This window comes from Choloepus didactylus, chromosome 15 (assembly GCF_015220235.1).
Source record: "Choloepus didactylus isolate mChoDid1 chromosome 15, mChoDid1.pri, whole genome shotgun sequence".
NCBI classification, from domain to species: domain Eukaryota; kingdom Metazoa; phylum Chordata; class Mammalia; order Pilosa; family Megalonychidae; genus Choloepus; species Choloepus didactylus.
In genome coordinates this window covers 21,082,789-21,100,702 of record NC_051321.1, presented here as the reverse complement: position 1 = coordinate 21,100,702, position 17,914 = coordinate 21,082,789, and the positions used below count along the sequence as shown (strand labels likewise).

Below are 17,914 nucleotides of genomic sequence, written 5' to 3'. Positions count from 1 at the left end.
GCATTGTTTGCCACATTTTCTTTTTCCTACTTGGCAATGTATTATGGAACTCTTTTCATATCAGTACATCAGTACTACTTTGGTCTTTGAAATACCTGCCGAGGGAGTTGCATGGTATGGAAGTCTCTTTTTTTTTTTTTTTTTTTAATTACTCTCCTAGCAAGGAATGCTTTCCCGGGCCCTTGCTTGCTCAATAATCCTATAATAATCCTATAGTGTGTCAGGCATAAAAGCACTTTGCATGTTGACAGCTTTATGAGGGGGATAGGATAATGGCCATTTTACAGTTGAAAAACCACGCGGCTGTTAAGCAATCTGCCCTGGGATCACAGAGAAGATGGCCAGGCAGGGTTTGAGCTGAGGCTGTCTGACTTGAGTCCACATTAGTAACCAGTACTTTGTATACTGCCTTTTACAAGGAGCCTCATTGTACTGATGTTTTTCTACAGGATAAACTGCTGATAGAACTGCTAGGTGAAAGGGCGTGCACTTAAATTGTAGGCACATCTCTCAGGAGGCTGCACTGAATTTACGATTCCCCAGTAACAACTGTGTGCACACATGGCGTTGTTGCCCTTTTTGATCACTGCTAATCCAATGGGTGGGGAAAAGCCATTTCATTTAAATTTACATTATTTTCTAACTAATAGCAAAGTTGAATGTGTTTCCTAACTTTAAGGAAACTGTTTTTCTGTGAACTTCCTGGTCATTTTATCTGTCTTTTATTTTACTGGGTTGTGCTTCTAAGCATTCCTTTTTAAGGAAATTAGCCCTTGGCCTGTATGAGGTGTCTGATACTTTTCCCAGTCTGTCTTTTGATTTTGTCTCTGGTATTACCTCTACAAGGCAAATATTTTAAAATTTTGTGGAATCAAACTTGCCGGCATTTTTACTTATAGCTTCTAGGTTTTGTGTCTTCGCCCATGCTAAGATTAAAAAAAAACTCTCATAGCTTTTTTGCTTGTTTGTTTCTAAACACTCTTCTATGATTTTCCTTATTCTATATTTAAATCTTTGATGCAGCTCCATCTTACTTTTGTGTAAGCAGTAAGACATTAATCTAGCTTGATGTGTTATCTCTTAATGACTGAAAAAGATATATCTTCTCTGATTTGAAATGCAATTAAGTAATGATACTGGCATTCACTGGGTCCATTTCCAGATTATTTTATTAAATAAATTTGTCTATTAATGACCAAAAGAAAACTTCTATAGCTCTATAGTAAGAATTCAAATTTGGAAATATTTACCGCTCTGCTACCCACCCAGTTTGTTATTTTTAAAATTTTTTTCTGACTTTTTTGTAGGTTTTCTATTTCCGGGTGAACTTTAGAGTCAGCATTATAGTTCCCAGGAAAACAATGTTTATCTTTATTAGGGTTGTATTGAATGTATAGATATATTCAGGGAGATTGCACTCCCTGGCTATTTCAAGGAATGTTTTTCCATTTCTCAAACCTTCTTATGTCCCTTAGATCTAAACTTTTTAATATAGATTTCACACATTTGTTCTTATATACACTATTGTGAATGGCATCATTTCCATTATTTTCAAATTAGTTATTTGTATGAAATATAGGAAAGTCTTGACTTTTTGGGTATCAGTTTGGCAACTGACTACCTACTGCATTATCTCGTGATTTTTCTAATTACCTCTTATTTCCTTAGAGGGTTTTTAGAATTTACCCCTCAGGTGTTTTGTTTTGTTTTGTTTTGTTTTGTTTGAATTGGGAAATATGATCACAAATTTTTATCTCAGATCTAACTGGATCTTGGCCCTTTTGATCTTTGAATTATTTTAAATAGCTAGGGTGGCTGAGATTCACCTTCCTTGGGAAGCCGACGCTTTTCAATATCAGGTTTTTCTCTGAGTTTTGTGAAACTAGTTCTTTGTCTGAAGTCATGTTATCTTTTATTTGCCTAGTAGAAGAAAACTATATATGCAGAAAAGCAAACTGATATTAGAAAAGGTGAAAAACCCTAAGCCCTGGGATTCTGAGGAAATCGGGTGTAGGATTTTGCAATAGAACACATGCTCATTGCATATTAAGAAAAGGTTATAAGAACCTTCTAGATATGCTTATGATGCTAATTGGTTTTTAATGTCCATTTGTCATTGCTTTGGCATTTGTCTAGAAATATTGACTGTCTGCTTGGGGATTGAGACAGGGGCCTCCTAAGTTGCAGTTGGTGGGAATTTAGGGGAAATAACAACAGAGACTGGGTTAGTAGCTTAAAGCCCAGTCTGAAAAGCAAAGTTTCATATCTGACCTCCTAAATAGTACACAGTCCCCTTTGGGGTCATTATGAGTTGTAAAGGCTTGTGACATATTCTCTGGGAGAGAGTAATTAATTCACAGTATGGAAGAATGTGTTAACTAATTGGGTGTGAGAACTTTGGGGACCCTAGTCTCCTTTATAATGAGCTTTGTATCACCACAGGATGAGCCCATGCATGCAAGAGAACAGTGAACCCAATTAATTCCAAACAAGCATGTGCCACTTTCTAGAAGGCAAAGTTTTAAAAAAGCTTGTAATTGCAATTTAAATATCATCACTGCATGGAAAATAATTAGTTCTTCAGGCCTAAAGGTAAAAATGATTTGCTTTACTATCCCCAGAATTCCAGAAACCCAGGGTAACAGAATGATCTATTTCTAGGCTTGGTTTTTTGTCTACTTACTGTAGATGGCTTCATCTGATAAGATCCATCATAAAGAGTTTCCTCTAAGTCTGCAGGAGTAGTTTCATCTGTGTGGTCCTTAATACGTGTTAGAAACACACCCTTTCACCACCCACCATCTCTAACCCAATACCTTACCAAAATATTGATTAGAGCGTGCCCACCTCAAGACTGGCCAGGGTGACTTTTGATGACCTAAGATTTGGGAATTAGGGACTGGGGAGTTTTACTGAGGGGAAAATGGGTTAATTGACAGTATTTAGAACAGACAAGTCTGAACTAGATCTCTAAGGATGTTCATTTATTAAAAGACCACTTGTTGAATGTTTACTACATGCCAGGCATGGTGCAAGCAGTGAACAAAACAAAAATCCCTGTTCCCATTAGATTGTTGCCTTGGTGGAGGCAAAGGATGACAATAGGCCAGGACTCTCAGTGCCATGGAGAAGAGAAGGGCAAGTCCCATTAGTGACTGGGGAAGGAAGGGCCATATTAGATAGGGTGAACATAGAGAGGAAGCCACATTTGAGCTGAGACTGGACTTATAAAGACACAACCCTTTCAGGTCCGGGGAAGAGTGGGCAAAGGGAAGGCTCAGAGCTCTGAGGTGGGATTGGACTTAGATGCTTTGAAGAGAATACATAAAGGGAAAGTACCGTCTTTTAAGAGAAAGGGACGATAAAAATAAAAATGATTTGTAATACCTGAAGCTACCAAACTCCAACCCAGCAGTCTGGACTCCTGAAGACAATTATATAATAATGTAGATTACAAGGGGTGACAGCGTGATTGTGAAGACCTTGTGGATCACACCCCCTTTAGCTAGTGTATGGATGAGTGGAGGAATGGGGATAAAAACTAAAGGACAAATGGGGTGGGATGGGGGGATGATTTGGGTGTTCTTTTTTCACTTTTATTTTTTATTCTTGTTCTGGTTCTTTCTGATGTAAGGAAAATGTTCAGAGATAGATTGTGGTGATGAACGCATAACTATGTTATCATACTGTGGACAGTGGGTTGTATATCATGGATGATTGTATGGTGTGTGAATGTATTTCAATAAAACTGAATTTAATAAAAAAAAAAAACTATTGACATTATTTGCAAAAAAAAAAAAAAATGATTTGTAGGCTATTGGGATAGCCTGAAAGAGTCATAGCAATAAACACTGTTGATCAAAGACTTGCATGTTGGAGTAGAAGGGGTCTTTTAGGGATTTTGCCCAAAGAAAAGGAGGCTTAATGAAGAAATGTTGCTCTAAATCCAGAAATGAGCAAAATCTAAAACTGAGTTTGCAGTGGTCCTAACCTGGAAACCAGGGCTGCTCCTGGGAGTTTGCAAGGAGGTATGACGTTGCAAAGTGTTCTCTAGCTAGTTTGGGGGTAAAATATTGCTCAGACCCATGAAATGAGTTATCAGCTGTTCTAGTTTGCTAATGCTGCAGAATGCAAAACACCAGAGATGGATTGGCTTTTATAAAAACGGGGTTTATTTGGCTACACAGTTACAGTCTTAAGGCCATAAAGTGTCCAAGGTAACACATCAGTAATCAGGTACCTTCACTGGAGGATGGCCAATGGCATCCGGAAAACCTCTGTTAGCTGGGAAGGCACGTGGCTGGTGTCTGCTCCAAAGTTCCGGTTTCAAAATGGCTTTCTCCCAGGACTTTCCTCTAGCAAGCTTGCTCCTCTTCAAAACGTCACTCACAGCTGCACTGAGTTCCTTCTCTTTGAGTCAGCTCATTTATATGGCTCCACTGGTCAAGGCCCAACCCGAATGGGCGGGGCCATGCCTCCATGGGAATATCTCATCAGAGTCATCACCACAGCTGGGTGGGGCACATTGCAAGCAAATCTTATCAGCACCAAAACGTCTGCCCCACAAGACTACATCAAAGATAATGGCGTTTGGGGGACACAATACATTCTGACTGGCACACCAGCTATGGGCCATCCATACCACAGAGGAAGGGAGGGACTTGGAGGGAATCAAGGAGAAGGGCTGAGGATAAATGGGCATCTGGGGTGTGGGGCAGAGGCACATCACTATCACCATGTCAGAACGCACAGGAAATTTCCATGTGGGGCCACACTGATGTGTGTTGCGGCTTGCTCAGATGCCTGTAGATGACCTAGAACAGGAACTCCCAGACAGAGACCAACAGAGCTCTCTGTCCTCTTTGCGTTACCACTATTGCACTACTCCCTACCCAATTCTTTCCCAAGTAAGAATGACATAAAGGGAAGAGGAAATGCCATCACACCAACTGTTTACAGGGCTGTGGAGTGGCCAAGCCAGAATTGTCCTTTGAGTCGTAGAGGATTCATGACAGGAGGGGTGGTGGTTTTTTCCGTCAAGTATTGGAGCACTACTGGAATATTAACAGATTCTAAATGTTACAATGGTAACCAGAGTCTCCCAGTCCAGCACTGGAATGACCTGAGAGTCTCTCAGCCCTCAGTGTCTTCCACTTAGAGAGAGGTTTATGTGAAACAGTCACAAATGCTCTCTAGCACTAATGTATGATTAAAAATGTGTGCTTTGTGCATCAAAGGACACTGTCAAGAAAGTGAAAAGACAGCCTACAGATTGGGAGAAAATATTTGCAAATCATGTATCTGATAAGTTCTAGTATCCAAGTATCCACAATATATAAAGGACTCTTACGACTCAACAACATAAAGACAACCGAATTTTAAAAATAGGCAAAGGACTTGAATAGACAGCTCTCCAAAGAAGATATAGAAATGGCCAAAATACAAACATATGAAAAGTTGCTCAGTATCGTTATCATTAAGGAACTGAAAATGAAAATCACTATGAGATACCACTTCATACCCACTAGGAGAGCTAAAATCAAAAAAGATAGACAATAACAAGTGTTGATGAGGATGTGGAGAAATTGAAACATTTGTACATTGCTGGCTGAAATGTAAAATGGTGCAGCTGCTGTAGGAAACGTTTATACAAAACAGTTAACACAAAAGGTAGATATAGAATTACCATATGACCCAGCAGCTCCACTCCTACATATATGCACAAAATAAAAACTTATACATGATTGTTCATAGCAGTATAATTCACAATAAGCAAAAGGTGGAAACAACCCAAATATCTATCAACAAATGAAGAGATAAACAAAATATGGGTATATACATGCAAGAGAATATTATTCAGCCATAAAAAGGAATGAAGTACTGCTACAAGCTACCAAATGGATGAATCTTGAAATATTAGGTTGAGCGAAAAAAAAAAGCCAGGCACAAAAGATCACATATTGTATGATTCCATTTATTTTAAATACCCAGAGAGTAATTGTGAAGAGTTTCTATTTAGGATGATAGAAAAGTTTTGGTAATGGATGGTGGTGATGGTGGTACCACATCACATCCAGAACGTAAGTAACGCTACTGAAATATATATTTGAATATGGTTAAACGAGGAAACTTTGGATTGCATAAATGTTATGAAAATAAAAAGTTTGTTAAAAAAGAAAATCCATAGGACTGTACAATACAAACTGAACCTGAGGGTGAACCATGGACTGTATCTAATTTTACAATTTTAAAAATATTCTTTCATCAATTGCAAGAAATGCGCCACACTAATACAAGATGTTAATAGGGTAGTACATGGAAACTCTGTATTTTATGCATGATTTTTCTGGAAGCATACAACTTTCTACTACTACTAATAGAAAATAAATCCTATAAGGACCAGAAAACAGATTAGTAGTTGCCAGGGGCTAAGGGCACAGAGGAATAGGAAGTTAATTGTTTAATGGAAGGAGTTCCCTTTTGGGGGTGTAAACATATCTAATTTTAGAACTAGATAGAGGTGATGGATGCACAACATTGTGAATGGATTAAATGCCATTGAACTGTACACCTCTGTGAAATTTACCTCAATAAAAAATGAATTGGGTACCTGGTCAAGAATAGCAAACAATGCAAGTGAGCTATTTCAGTTGGCAAATGAATACATCCTTCAGTGTCTTCTGCAAATAAAACCTCTTGCCAGTGTAGGCAAGACGCTTTCATTCTCATGAAACCGTGGCCTTGGCATTTGTAATTATTTCCCTTGTTTGAACCAAAGTGGTCAGTCTTGTTCCATTTGTTGGCAATATGACCAGAGTTCATCTGAAAGGAGCCGTGGAGAATTGGCAGACTATGGGCCAGATCCAACCAGAATTTATGTGTTGTTTTCCCCATGCCAGACTCTTGAGCCAATAGTTAAAATGGTGGAGATTTCACAAATATCCAGTCTTCTGGGTTTTCTAGGGGGAAAAAAAAAATCTGACAATCTGGTGTCCCTGGGCCCACATTGCTACATGGTAGCAGCTGGAGTTGACAGCAGGTGCCCCTTTCCCCTGGCCCTGGATTCTCTATTCTTTTCTAGTTACCTGGAGGGCTATTCACCTCCTTCTTCTGCCACTCCTCTGCCATCCACCTCACTGGAACAGAAAGGTCACCTTCAGGCGCTATTTTGAAGACGTTGTTTGCAAAGACTCCCATTAAAATGTGAAAGTGCCATCTTGGAGAAGAGAGCAAACATCCTCAGTGGCAATAATCTGTCCCTTGAGCAGAGAAGACTGGGGGAGGTGGGAGCAGTGGGCAAAGGAGGCAAGGCAAGATCTTTTAATTTGCAGGTGTGATTGAGCACTGCGAAGAAGCTAAGCTGGGATCATGAGATACTGCCAGTTGGGTGGTAGTGTCACAGCCCGAGGGGAAGGGGTGGGGTGGGGACGGGGGCCAGCACAAAGAACGCTCCTCCCCCCAACCGGCACTGCAACCCGCTCTGCCAGTGTCACAACTTTCCCCAGGGCGGCTCCCTCCTCTGCCCGCTGGGAGTGGCTGGCCTAAGAACGGTGCCCTGCCCGGGCTGGCTCTTCAGCGCTTTTTGCCTCCTAGAGTGCCACTTCACAGCCCAGGTCCAGGTAAGGCTGGATTCCAGAATCCCGGCTCTGGGAATCCTGCCAGGTGGTCACGACAGCAGGCCTTGTTCTTCTGTAACAGAACACCTGTGGGGCCTTGCTTTTGTTGTCGTTTCTCTTCTTTTCCTTCCCCTAAACTCAATGTGGAAGAAACAAGGAGTCGGGGATTATCTTCCCAGTGCCTGGGAGGAATGGAAAGTGACTAGTCCAAAGTCAGGTAGAAACCAACCAAGGAGCAGGAAAATGATGAGTAACTTGGGGTTTCTTGTGACCACTCCTGCTCACACACAAAAACCCTGTGCTTTATAGCTTTTGTTAGACTGGAGCAAAGTGTTCCCCTAAATGGAGGTTTCAGATGCCAGCCAACGGCTGTTTCCCCAAAACTCTGAGGGAGACCACGATCTTGATCTGATAAACCCTTTAATGGGCTTGCTTCGCTCTTTTGGTTTTGAGCGGGATGTTTGGACCCATCTCAGAGGTACTGTTCGGTCTGGCATTGTAGTAAGTGTTGAAGGATATGAATGATGAGCCTCGTTTGCTGTCACCTGTAATATGCCCAGAGACTTCTGTAATTAAAATCTGTAAGAGAAAATGAGTCATACTTTCATTTAGCTTTTAACAGGGAAGCAGCAATGGGAAAAGGTGTGAGAACTTAGACAAGTCACTTTACCCATGGAGTTTCCATTTTCTCTTCTGCAATGTGCTACTTCATGGCTCGGCTTGGGTTAAATGAGATCATCTATGCCAACCACCCAGCCCGGTGCCCGGCGCACGTCACTGCCCATGGGTCTGCTATGATCGTTAAGCTGCTATTAACTGAGTCAAGCCAGACTGAAAGCTATACGGCAAGAACTGGAAGAGATGGCTTCATCCAGTGTGTGTAAGAAGAACCTGTACAAAAGTTAGCTCCTCCTATTAGAGCAGTTGGAAGCTGAACTTAGTTGGAAACTACCAGAAATCCTGGGTTGGGGGAAGACTTTGCTACTTTCAATTCCTCAAGATCTCTTCCCGGACTAAATCTTCATGGCTTATACCAGTGTTGGGCCCATCCTCCATGCCTTCCTGTGTACCTGGCTAATGTTCACCTCACGTGGAAACGGCTCCTCTGGGCTGCCTGGAGGAGAACGCATGGAGCATGGCAAGCCGCAAAGCTGTGTTCTCTGAGATCCACCTGCTGTTCTGAAAGGAAAGCAATGAGCAAGGAACGTCTGACCAGCAGGAAACGTCCTTTGTGCAAAATGCCTGATTTCTAAAACCTGGGGCATCACCTCCGCCAAGGTCTCCTCTTGTGTTTGGTGTGTACCGGGGAAATCCAGCTGGAAGAGTCCTGGGTCTTCCTGGGCCGGGGAAGCTCATCTGACTGCCAGCTTAGGTTGGGTTTAGCTGAGCTTCTTGCAGCCTTTATGGACCAAAAATACAAGGACAGTGGTTTCTCCAAATTGTCTGGGAAATGATTAACTTGTTTCCTTTGATCCTTTTTTTGTCTTGTGGGAGGACAGCCAAATAGCAGGGGTAGAGGGCATGTTCTTTATTTCCAACACTGTTAAGGTGAACAGTGGGAGCAATCTTGCCACAAGAGAGGGCTTACACTGGCTATCTGGGGAGTTAGAAGGGTGTGTGCATGTGTGTGCACCTGCCTCTGTGTGTGTGTCCTTTTGTAAACAGAGCTATTGCATAAGAAAATACGGCCATTTCTTCTAACTTTTTTTTCCTTTTTTCTTTTTTTAAGGTCTGAATTTCCTGCTGCTCTTCACAAAAATGCTTTATATCTTGAACTTCTTGTTTTCCCCACTTCCAACGCCAGCACTGATCTTCATCCTGACGTTTGGAGCTGCCATCTTCCTGTGGCTGATCAACAGGCCTCAGCCCGTCCCCACTCTGGTTGACCTTGACCATCAGTCAGTGGGAATCGAGGTAATTTACCAGCCATTCTTTCTAGCTTGTCAACCCTGATCAAACACAAACTGTAATTTAAATCTTTGGGATAGCTCATAAAGGGGATTTGGTGCAGGGTAGGAAAATTAGCCTTTCAGGTTACCTTTAAACTTCTATTATTGGTTCATTTTCCTTATACTTGAAATGAAACCACTACTAGGTCTTATGATACCTTTCATCTAGATCAGGGGTTGCCAGAGCCTGTGGCAAAATTTGTTTTTTCACATTTCTGAAGGGATATGGAAACAAACAAACAAACAAAACGAGCAGGAGGGAGACCTGCCTAAAGTATTTATTATATTATCTGGCCCTCTACAGAAAAACTTTGCCAAGCCCTGATCTAGATGACCAAGTCAGTATTTACGGGCAGAAGAACAGTTTCATTGAGATAGCCAGTGCCTGAGAATGGGAAGGAAGTCACTTCCTTGAGTTAAATTCTAGCTCTGAGTTAGTAGTCATTCTTCCTAAAACTGGCAGGAGTTGAGCTGGGCTTTTCCCCTCGACCCACCTCCAGCTTTCAGCAAATCACCCAACTTCCTATATCACTGCAGAAACTGAACATTCCAAGAATGTTCCCTTCATCTCACCTTCTTCTGTCTCCATGAGTATCTTCATCCTCAAACCCTTGTATTTGTTTCCTGTGGCTGCTGTAAGAAATTACCACAAACTTGATGGCTTAAAACCAGAAAAATGTATTTGGTCACAGCTGTGGAGCTCAGAAGTCTGAAATTTAGTTTCATGGGGCCCAAATCAGGGTGCTGGCAGGGCCACGCTCCCTCTGGAGGCTCCAGGGGAGAATCCAGGCCTTGCCTCTTCCAGCTTCTGGTGACTGCTTGGCACTCCTTGGCTTGTGGCCACATCCCTCCTCGTCTCCATGTATACATTCCCTTCTCCTCTTGTGCCTGTAGTCAAATCTCCCTCTGCCTCTCTCTCTTATAAGGACACTTGTGATTGCACTTAGGGCCCATCTGGATAATCCAGGTTCATCTCCCCATCTCAAGATCCTTAACTTCATCACATCTGCAAAGGCGCTTTTCCGGCCATATGCAGTAACATTCATAGGTTCCAGGGATTAGGATGTGGATATCTTGGGGGGTGTTATTTAGCCTACCACAATCGTCTTCAGAGAAAAGCATTCCTACTCCTTCTAGCTCCTTTACCTTACTTGGGAATCTTTTTCCAAGTTATCTCCATTCTCCCCAGCATTTTTGTTTTGTTGGTATGTTTGCATGTTCAGTTTTTTCAATGGCATCTTCCTGTCCTGTGAATCCTGCTGCTTCAGTCTATCCTCTGCTCTCAATCCTTCCCTTTCCCACCAGAGTTCTTGAAGAGTATCCTGTTTGTTGATTTCCTCTTCTGACCTTCAGCCCACTGATATCTGAACTTTTACCCCTACCATATCCCCCAAACTGCTCTGGGTCACTCAAAACCTAACTTCTAAATTCAATAACCTCCTTCAGCCTTTCTCTCAATTTCCATGAGACTTCATCTTTCTTAAAACTCCTTATCTTGCCTTTTGTAATATCCTTCAACAGGATTTCTTCTTAGTTCCAAGACAGTCTTCCTTTGTCACTTAGGCTCATTCCTCTCCTCATCCTACAATTTCATTCCCAGTATCCCTTGATTCATCAAAAACAGGGATCAGCAAACGTTTTCTATAAAGGCCAGACAGTAAATAGTTTAGGTTTGTGGGCCATAGGCTCTTTTCAGCAACTACTCAACTCTGCTGCCATAGCAGAAGGCACCAGACAATATGTAAATGCATGTGCATAACTGGGCTCCAATAAAACTATATTTATAAAAGCATTTGGCAGGCCGGGTTGGGCCCATGGGCTGTAGTCTGCCAATCCCAGCTCTAAAGCCTCACAGCCGAGAAAATGACTTGAAAAAGTAACTAAAGCCCATGCCACCTGAATCTGATTTTCTAGTTCTGACCTCTCCCCTCAGTTTCAGTCCTATGGATACAGCTCATGGGCCTTTCCACCTCAGTGACCTCGAGTATTTCAAATTTAGCAAGTCTCTTTATTGCATATCTTCTCTCCTGTACACACACACACATACACCTTTTTCCTGTTTCCTCCTGCTTTAGCTCAATTAAATGCATCTCTTCCTATTCACTTGCCTAAAGTTAAGACTCTGAATCATCTTTGATTCTTTCTCTTCCTTGCCCCCTGCAATAGACTGCAAGACTCTTCCTTCACTGGACAAGGAACTTTATTTTTGACATCTTGGTTTATTGTGACATCTCATGGAAGCCTTCCATGATGCTCTAAGTCAGATCCCTCATTATATCCATGCACTACTCTGTACTCTTATAGCCGTTATCTTGGTTGGTAATTTACATTTTTGAAAGCCTATTTATTTGATGTCTATTCCTCACTAGACTAACTTTCATGAGGGTTGGACCACGCCTGCTTTTGTTCGCTATCGTCTCTCTAGTACCCATCCCAGGGTCTGGCCCTGCAGTTCTAGGCAACATTTCTAGACAGTTCCCTGGCTATTCCTTCCTTCCTTACCCTATTCTCTAGCTGCCCACTGACTCTGACATGGGTTTTCTCACCTCTGTGCCTTTTTTCAGGCTGTTTTTTCATTCTGAATTGTTCTTCCCTTTGTTCTCTTCTATCCTACACCAAACTATATCTTCTGATAAATGCCTATTTCAAAGTCCCTATTGAAATATCTTTTCTTCTCTGTAGTCTTCCCACTTTAAACAGAATTGGTTGCTTCATTTGTTTCCCACAGTGTGTCTTTATCTTTATCACAGCATGTACATCACAGTCTTACAGTGCGAGCTTTTCTCTTCTCATCATTATACTCATTCCCAAAGCCTGGTTCATGAGCTGCTAAAGTACAGCTTAACTCACTCAGAAGTTTTATATTAACTCACTTTGCATTTATGGCATTGCACGGTGCCTGGAACATAATAATCACTCTATAGATGCTTAAGCTTGATATGATAAAAAGTGGATAAAATCATACATTTTATCCCTCCTATGATATGGTACATTATACCAAAAGCATAATTAGGTGGTGGGATAACAGTACAATTTTTCTTAAGTATTCTTTATTCTTCTAGATCCCCCAATAAGTCTAGGATATAAACATACTACAATTGTGAGATTAAAAAATGTACTGAGTGAAGAGTGAGGGGGTCATCCCTGGGGCCTCAAAGGGAAGGACATAGGTATCAGCATTTATGTTCTCTTTGATTCGATTCATAAAGGGTTCGGAAAGGGTGGAGAGAGACTACAGCACTGCCTAAACTGGGTCTTGTGTCTTAGGGAGGAGCGCGGAAGGCTGTTTACCAGAACAACGACCCAATACGTTACTACTTCTCAGATGCCAAGACCGTCTATGAAGTTTTCCAAAGAGGACTCGCTGTGTCTGGTAAGACTGGCAGTCTAGAGTGGGGGGTCCTGTTCCGTACCTCCTCTTCTCTGGCTCGCTTCTAAAACGCCAGCTTCTTAGATGTGCTGGTCTGAGTAGAATCACAACACACAAAGTGGAAGGAACCTTAGCATAGGATCAGGATAGGGTGCTGGAAAGGGTGCAATTTAGACTTGGGTTTGAAACCCAGCTCTTCCACTTCTAGCTGTATGACACTGAGCAGATCACTTTGCCTCTCTGAATCTGTTCCTCATTTGGCACACAGAACTTCCTGGCCAAATTGTTGTTAACTTACTAATATGTTACGTTTGTTTAGGAACATGCTTTTCATGAATGCAACTCCCTTCATTTACAGATGCAGAATCTGAGCCACGTTTAGAATTCAGGCCTCTGACTTCTTAACTTGAGGCTATCATTCTAAATGACCCAAGCTACTGCTCTTGGTATAACTGAAGGCACTTATCTTTTGGACTTTCTAGACACGCCACCCACCACATGGTCTTTGATAAGTTCATTTCGAACAGATCAGTCTCAATACTTATATCGTGTATCTTCTAACAGGATGCTGAGCACACAGCATTCCTTTCAAAACAAATTGGCTTACAGCTCTCTTCTATCTTTTTTCCCTTGGGGTAACATGTCCAGGTATAGGTTTGTCTGTGGGACTATGTAGTCCTCCCTTCCACCTTTAACTATGACTATGGTGATATTAATAGCCAACTCTTGTCAAATGCTGAATATATATTGTCTACTTCATTTTCTCCAAACTCTAGAGATTGGTTACTATCATCCATTTTTAAAGATGAGGAAATGGAGACCCAGAGGCTCAGTAATGTGCCCAAGGACACTGGAGCTGACACTTAAAACTAAGTCTATCTTATTTGATTAGATTGCTTTATTTTAGGTCAGCCCATTTTAAAGTATTTTATAAAAGTAGTTAGCCCTCCAGACAATGAAAGGTTTGTTATAAAGAAAACTTCTATCTGTGGGCCCCACAGGGGTCTATATTTGGTATTTCTGGCTCTAATAAGCACTTATTTTGACTTCCATACAGACAGCAAGCAAAAGTCAACCATTAGTTTCTTTCCTTACCTGGCAACTTAAGATAGCCAAGTGAGTAAAGAAGATTACTTACTTAAGATTAATGTAGTAGAATTTCCTTTGGAATTTTTACTTTTTTTTAACTTTACTTGATAGAGCATGTGTTGTTATTGTAACTAGAAAGAAGTCATTTAGATGTTATATGTGGCATAAAAATTGCTTCATTTAGAAAAATTTTTTCAATACAAAATTAAAAGGAAACAGATGAGGTTCAAATGGTCTCTCATATATGCAAACATGTAAAATCTGACCCAGCTACTTCTATAGAGAAACTAGGGTTGAATATATCAGCCCAAATGTATCCTTTTTTTTTTTAGAGAAGTTGTGGGTTTACCAGACAATCATGCATAAAATACAGGATTCCCATACACCTTGCATTGGTGTGGAACAATTGTTACAATTGATGATAAAACGCATTAATTGTACTAGTAATTAAAGTCCATGATTTAACTTAAGGTTCACTGTTTGTAAGGAGTAGTTCCATGGATTTTTTAAAAAATTTTTGTTCTGTTACCATATATACAATCTAACATTTCCCCCTTTTAATAATATTCAGATATATATTTCAGTGCTGTTAATTATAGGCACAATGTTGTGCTACCATCACCACCATCCATTAACAAGCATTTCCATCATTCCAAATAGGAACCCTTTACATTTTAAGCCTTAGCTTCCCATTCCCTTTCCCCACCCTGTCCCCTGGTAACCTATATAATCTAGATTCTGACTCTATGAGTTTGCTTATTCTGATTGTTTCAAAACAGTGAGACCATACAATATTTGCCCTTTATTCATTTGGCTTATTTTATTCAATGTGACGTCTTCAAGTTTCATCCATGTTGTCATCCATATCAAGACTTCATTACTTTTTATAGCTGAATAATATTCTGCTGCATGTATATACCACATTTTTATTTATCCATTCATCAGTTGATGGGCACTTGGGTTGCCTCTATCTTTTGGCAATTGTGAATAATACTGCTATGATCATTGGTATGCAAATATTTTTTTGAATCCCTGCTTTCAGTTCTTTGGGGTATGTATCATGTAGTGGGATTGTTAGGTCATTTGGTAGTTCTATATTTGGCTTTCTGAGGAACCACCAAACTATCTTCCACAGCAGCTGCACCATTTTACATTACCACCAGCAATGAATAAGTGTTCCTATTTTTCTCTGCATTCTCTTATTTTCTATTTTTTTTTTAACAGCAGCCATTCCAATGGGTATGAAATGGTATCACATTGTGGTTTTGATTTGCATTTCCCTGATGGCTAATGATGTTGAGCATCTTTTCATGAGCTTTCCGGCCATTCGTATATATTCCTTGGAAAAATGTCTGTTCAAGTCTTTTGCCCATTTTAAAAATTGGGTTGTTTGTCTTTTTTGTTAAGTTGAAGGATTTCTTTATATGTTCTGGATAGTAATCCATTATCAAATATGTGTTCCCATTGTGTAGGTTGTCATATTACTTTCATGATAAAGTCCTTTGAAGAACAAAAGTTTTTAATTGTGAAGAGATCCCATTTATCTATTTTTTCTTTTGTTGCTTATGCCTTAGGTATAAAATCTAAGAAACAATTGCCTGACACAATGTCCTGAAGATGCTTCCCTAATTTTTCTTCTATGACTTTGATAGGTCTAGCTCTTATATTAAGGTCTTTCATCCACTTTGAGTTGATTTTTGTATATGGTGTGAGGTAGGGGTTCTCTCTCCCTCTCTCCCTTTCCTTCTCTCTCTCTCTCATTTTTTTATTTTTTGCTGATGGAGAGCCAATTTTCCCAGCATCATTTTTGGAAGAGATTATTCTTTCCCAATTGAGTGGTCTTTGCCACTTTGTCAAAAATCAGTTGGCCACAAATATGAGGGTTGATTTCTGAGCTCTCAGTTCTATTCCATTGGTCCATATGTCTGTCCTTGTGCCAGTACCATGCTGTTTTGATTAATGTAGCTTTGTAATAAGTTTTAAGATTGGGAAGTGTGAGTCCTCCAGCATCAATCTTCTTTTTCAAGATGGCTTTTCCATTTCCGCAAAGAAGGTTGTTGGAATTTCTATTGGGATTGCATTGAATCTATACTTTGTGTAGTATTGACATCCTAATGATATTTAGTCTTCCAATCCATGAACACAAAATATCCTTCCATTTATTTAGGTCTTCATTAATTAATATTAGCAATATGTTGTAGTTTTTTTGTGTGTACCAGTCCTTTACATCCTATTATATATATTATATGTCCTATTATATATATTCCTAGATATTTCATTCTTTTAGTTGCTATTGTGGATGGAATGTTTTTCTTGATTTCTTCTTCATTACTTGTGCACAGAAACTCTACTGACATTCTTGTGTTGATCTATCCAACCACTTTGTTGAAATCATTTATTGGCTCTAGGAGATTTGTTGTGGATTTTTCAGGATTTTCTATATATGGGATCTTATCATTTGCAAATAGGAAAAGTTTTATTTCTTCCTTTCCAATCTGAAGTCCTTTTATTTCTTTTCTTACCGAATTACTCTGGCAAGAACTTACAGTACAATATTGAATAATGGTAGTGACAGTGGGCATCCTTGTGTTGTTCCTGATCTCAGAGAGAAAGCTTTCATTTTTTTACCATTAAGTAGGATGTACGTTGTGTGCTCTTTATATGTGCCCTTTATCAAATTGAGGAAATTTCCTTCTATTTCTAGTGTTCTGTTTGTATCAAGAAAGGGTGCTGATTTTGTCAAATGCCTTTTCTGCAACAATTAAGATGATTGAGCATTTTTTTCCTTCATTCTGTTAATGTGGTTTGTTACATTAATTGATATTCTTACATTGAAACAACCTTGCATACCAGGGATATATCCCAGTTGATCATGGTGTATAATTCTATTAATATGCTGTTGGATTCAGTTTGCTAGTATTTTTCTGAGAATTTTTGCATCTATATTCATAAAAGATATATTTCAGTAGTTTACTTGTGGTATCTTTATCAGGCTTTGGTATGAGGGTGATGGCCTCATTGAATGAGGTAGGGAGTGTTTCCTCTTCAGTGTTTTGAAAGAGTTTGAACAGAATTGGAGTTAAGCCTTCTTAGAATGTTTGGTAGAATTACCCTGTGAAGCCATCTGGTCCTGGGCTTTTCTTTGTTGGCGGGTTTTTGATTCCTGATTCAGTCTTTTTACTAGTAATTGGTTTGTTGAGAAGTTCTATTTCTTCTTGAGTCAATGCAGGTAGTTTTTGTGTTTCCAATAATTTGTTCATTTCATCTAGGTTGTCTAATTTATTGGCATACAATTGTTCATAGTATCCTCTTATAGTCCTTTTTATTTCAGCCAAGTCAGTAGTAATGTCTGCCTTTTCATTTCTGATTTTAGTTATTTGTATGCTGTGTCTTTTATTCTTCATTAGTCTAGCTAAAGGCTTGTCAATTTTATTGATCTTTTCAAAGAATCAACTTTTGGTTTTGTCAGTCCTCTCAAATTTTTTTTTGGTTTCTATTTCATTTATCTCAGCTTTAATCCTTGTTATTTCCTTCCTTCTGCTTGCTTTTGGTTTAGTTTGCTCTTCTTTTTCAAGTTCTTCCAGTTTTTAGGTTAGGGCTCTGATTTGAAGTCTTTCTCCTTTTTTAATATAAGCATTTAGAGCTATAAATTTCCCCCTCAGCACTGCCTTGGCTGCATCCCGTAAGTTTTGGTATGTTGTATTTTCATTTTCATTCTCCTCAAGATATTCCTAATTTCACTTCTGATTTCCTCTTTAGCCCATTGGTTGTTTAAGAGGATGTTGTTTAATTTCCACATATTTGTGAATTTTCCGTTTCTCTCTCTGTTACTGATTTCTAGCTTCATTCCTCTGTGGTTGGAGAATATACATGGTATGATTTCAATATTT

At 39.9% G+C, this 17,914-nt stretch overlaps 1 protein-coding gene across 4 annotated transcripts in view; it reads left to right on the top strand.

Moving 5' to 3' along the window:
• Nucleotides 1-17,914, top strand: part of ACSL5 (acyl-CoA synthetase long chain family member 5) — a 51,462-nt gene that overhangs the window by 10,878 nt on the left and 22,670 nt on the right. For all 4 annotated transcript variants that reach the window (XM_037804401.1, XM_037804403.1, XM_037804402.1 and 1 more), the window contains 2 exons: nucleotides 9,346-9,530; nucleotides 12,833-12,938. In XM_037804401.1, the coding sequence (XP_037660329.1) occupies nucleotides 9,375-9,530; nucleotides 12,833-12,938 (262 nt within the window). In that variant the 5' untranslated portion in view covers nucleotides 9,346-9,374. The remainder of the gene's footprint in view (nucleotides 1-9,345; nucleotides 9,531-12,832; nucleotides 12,939-17,914) is intronic.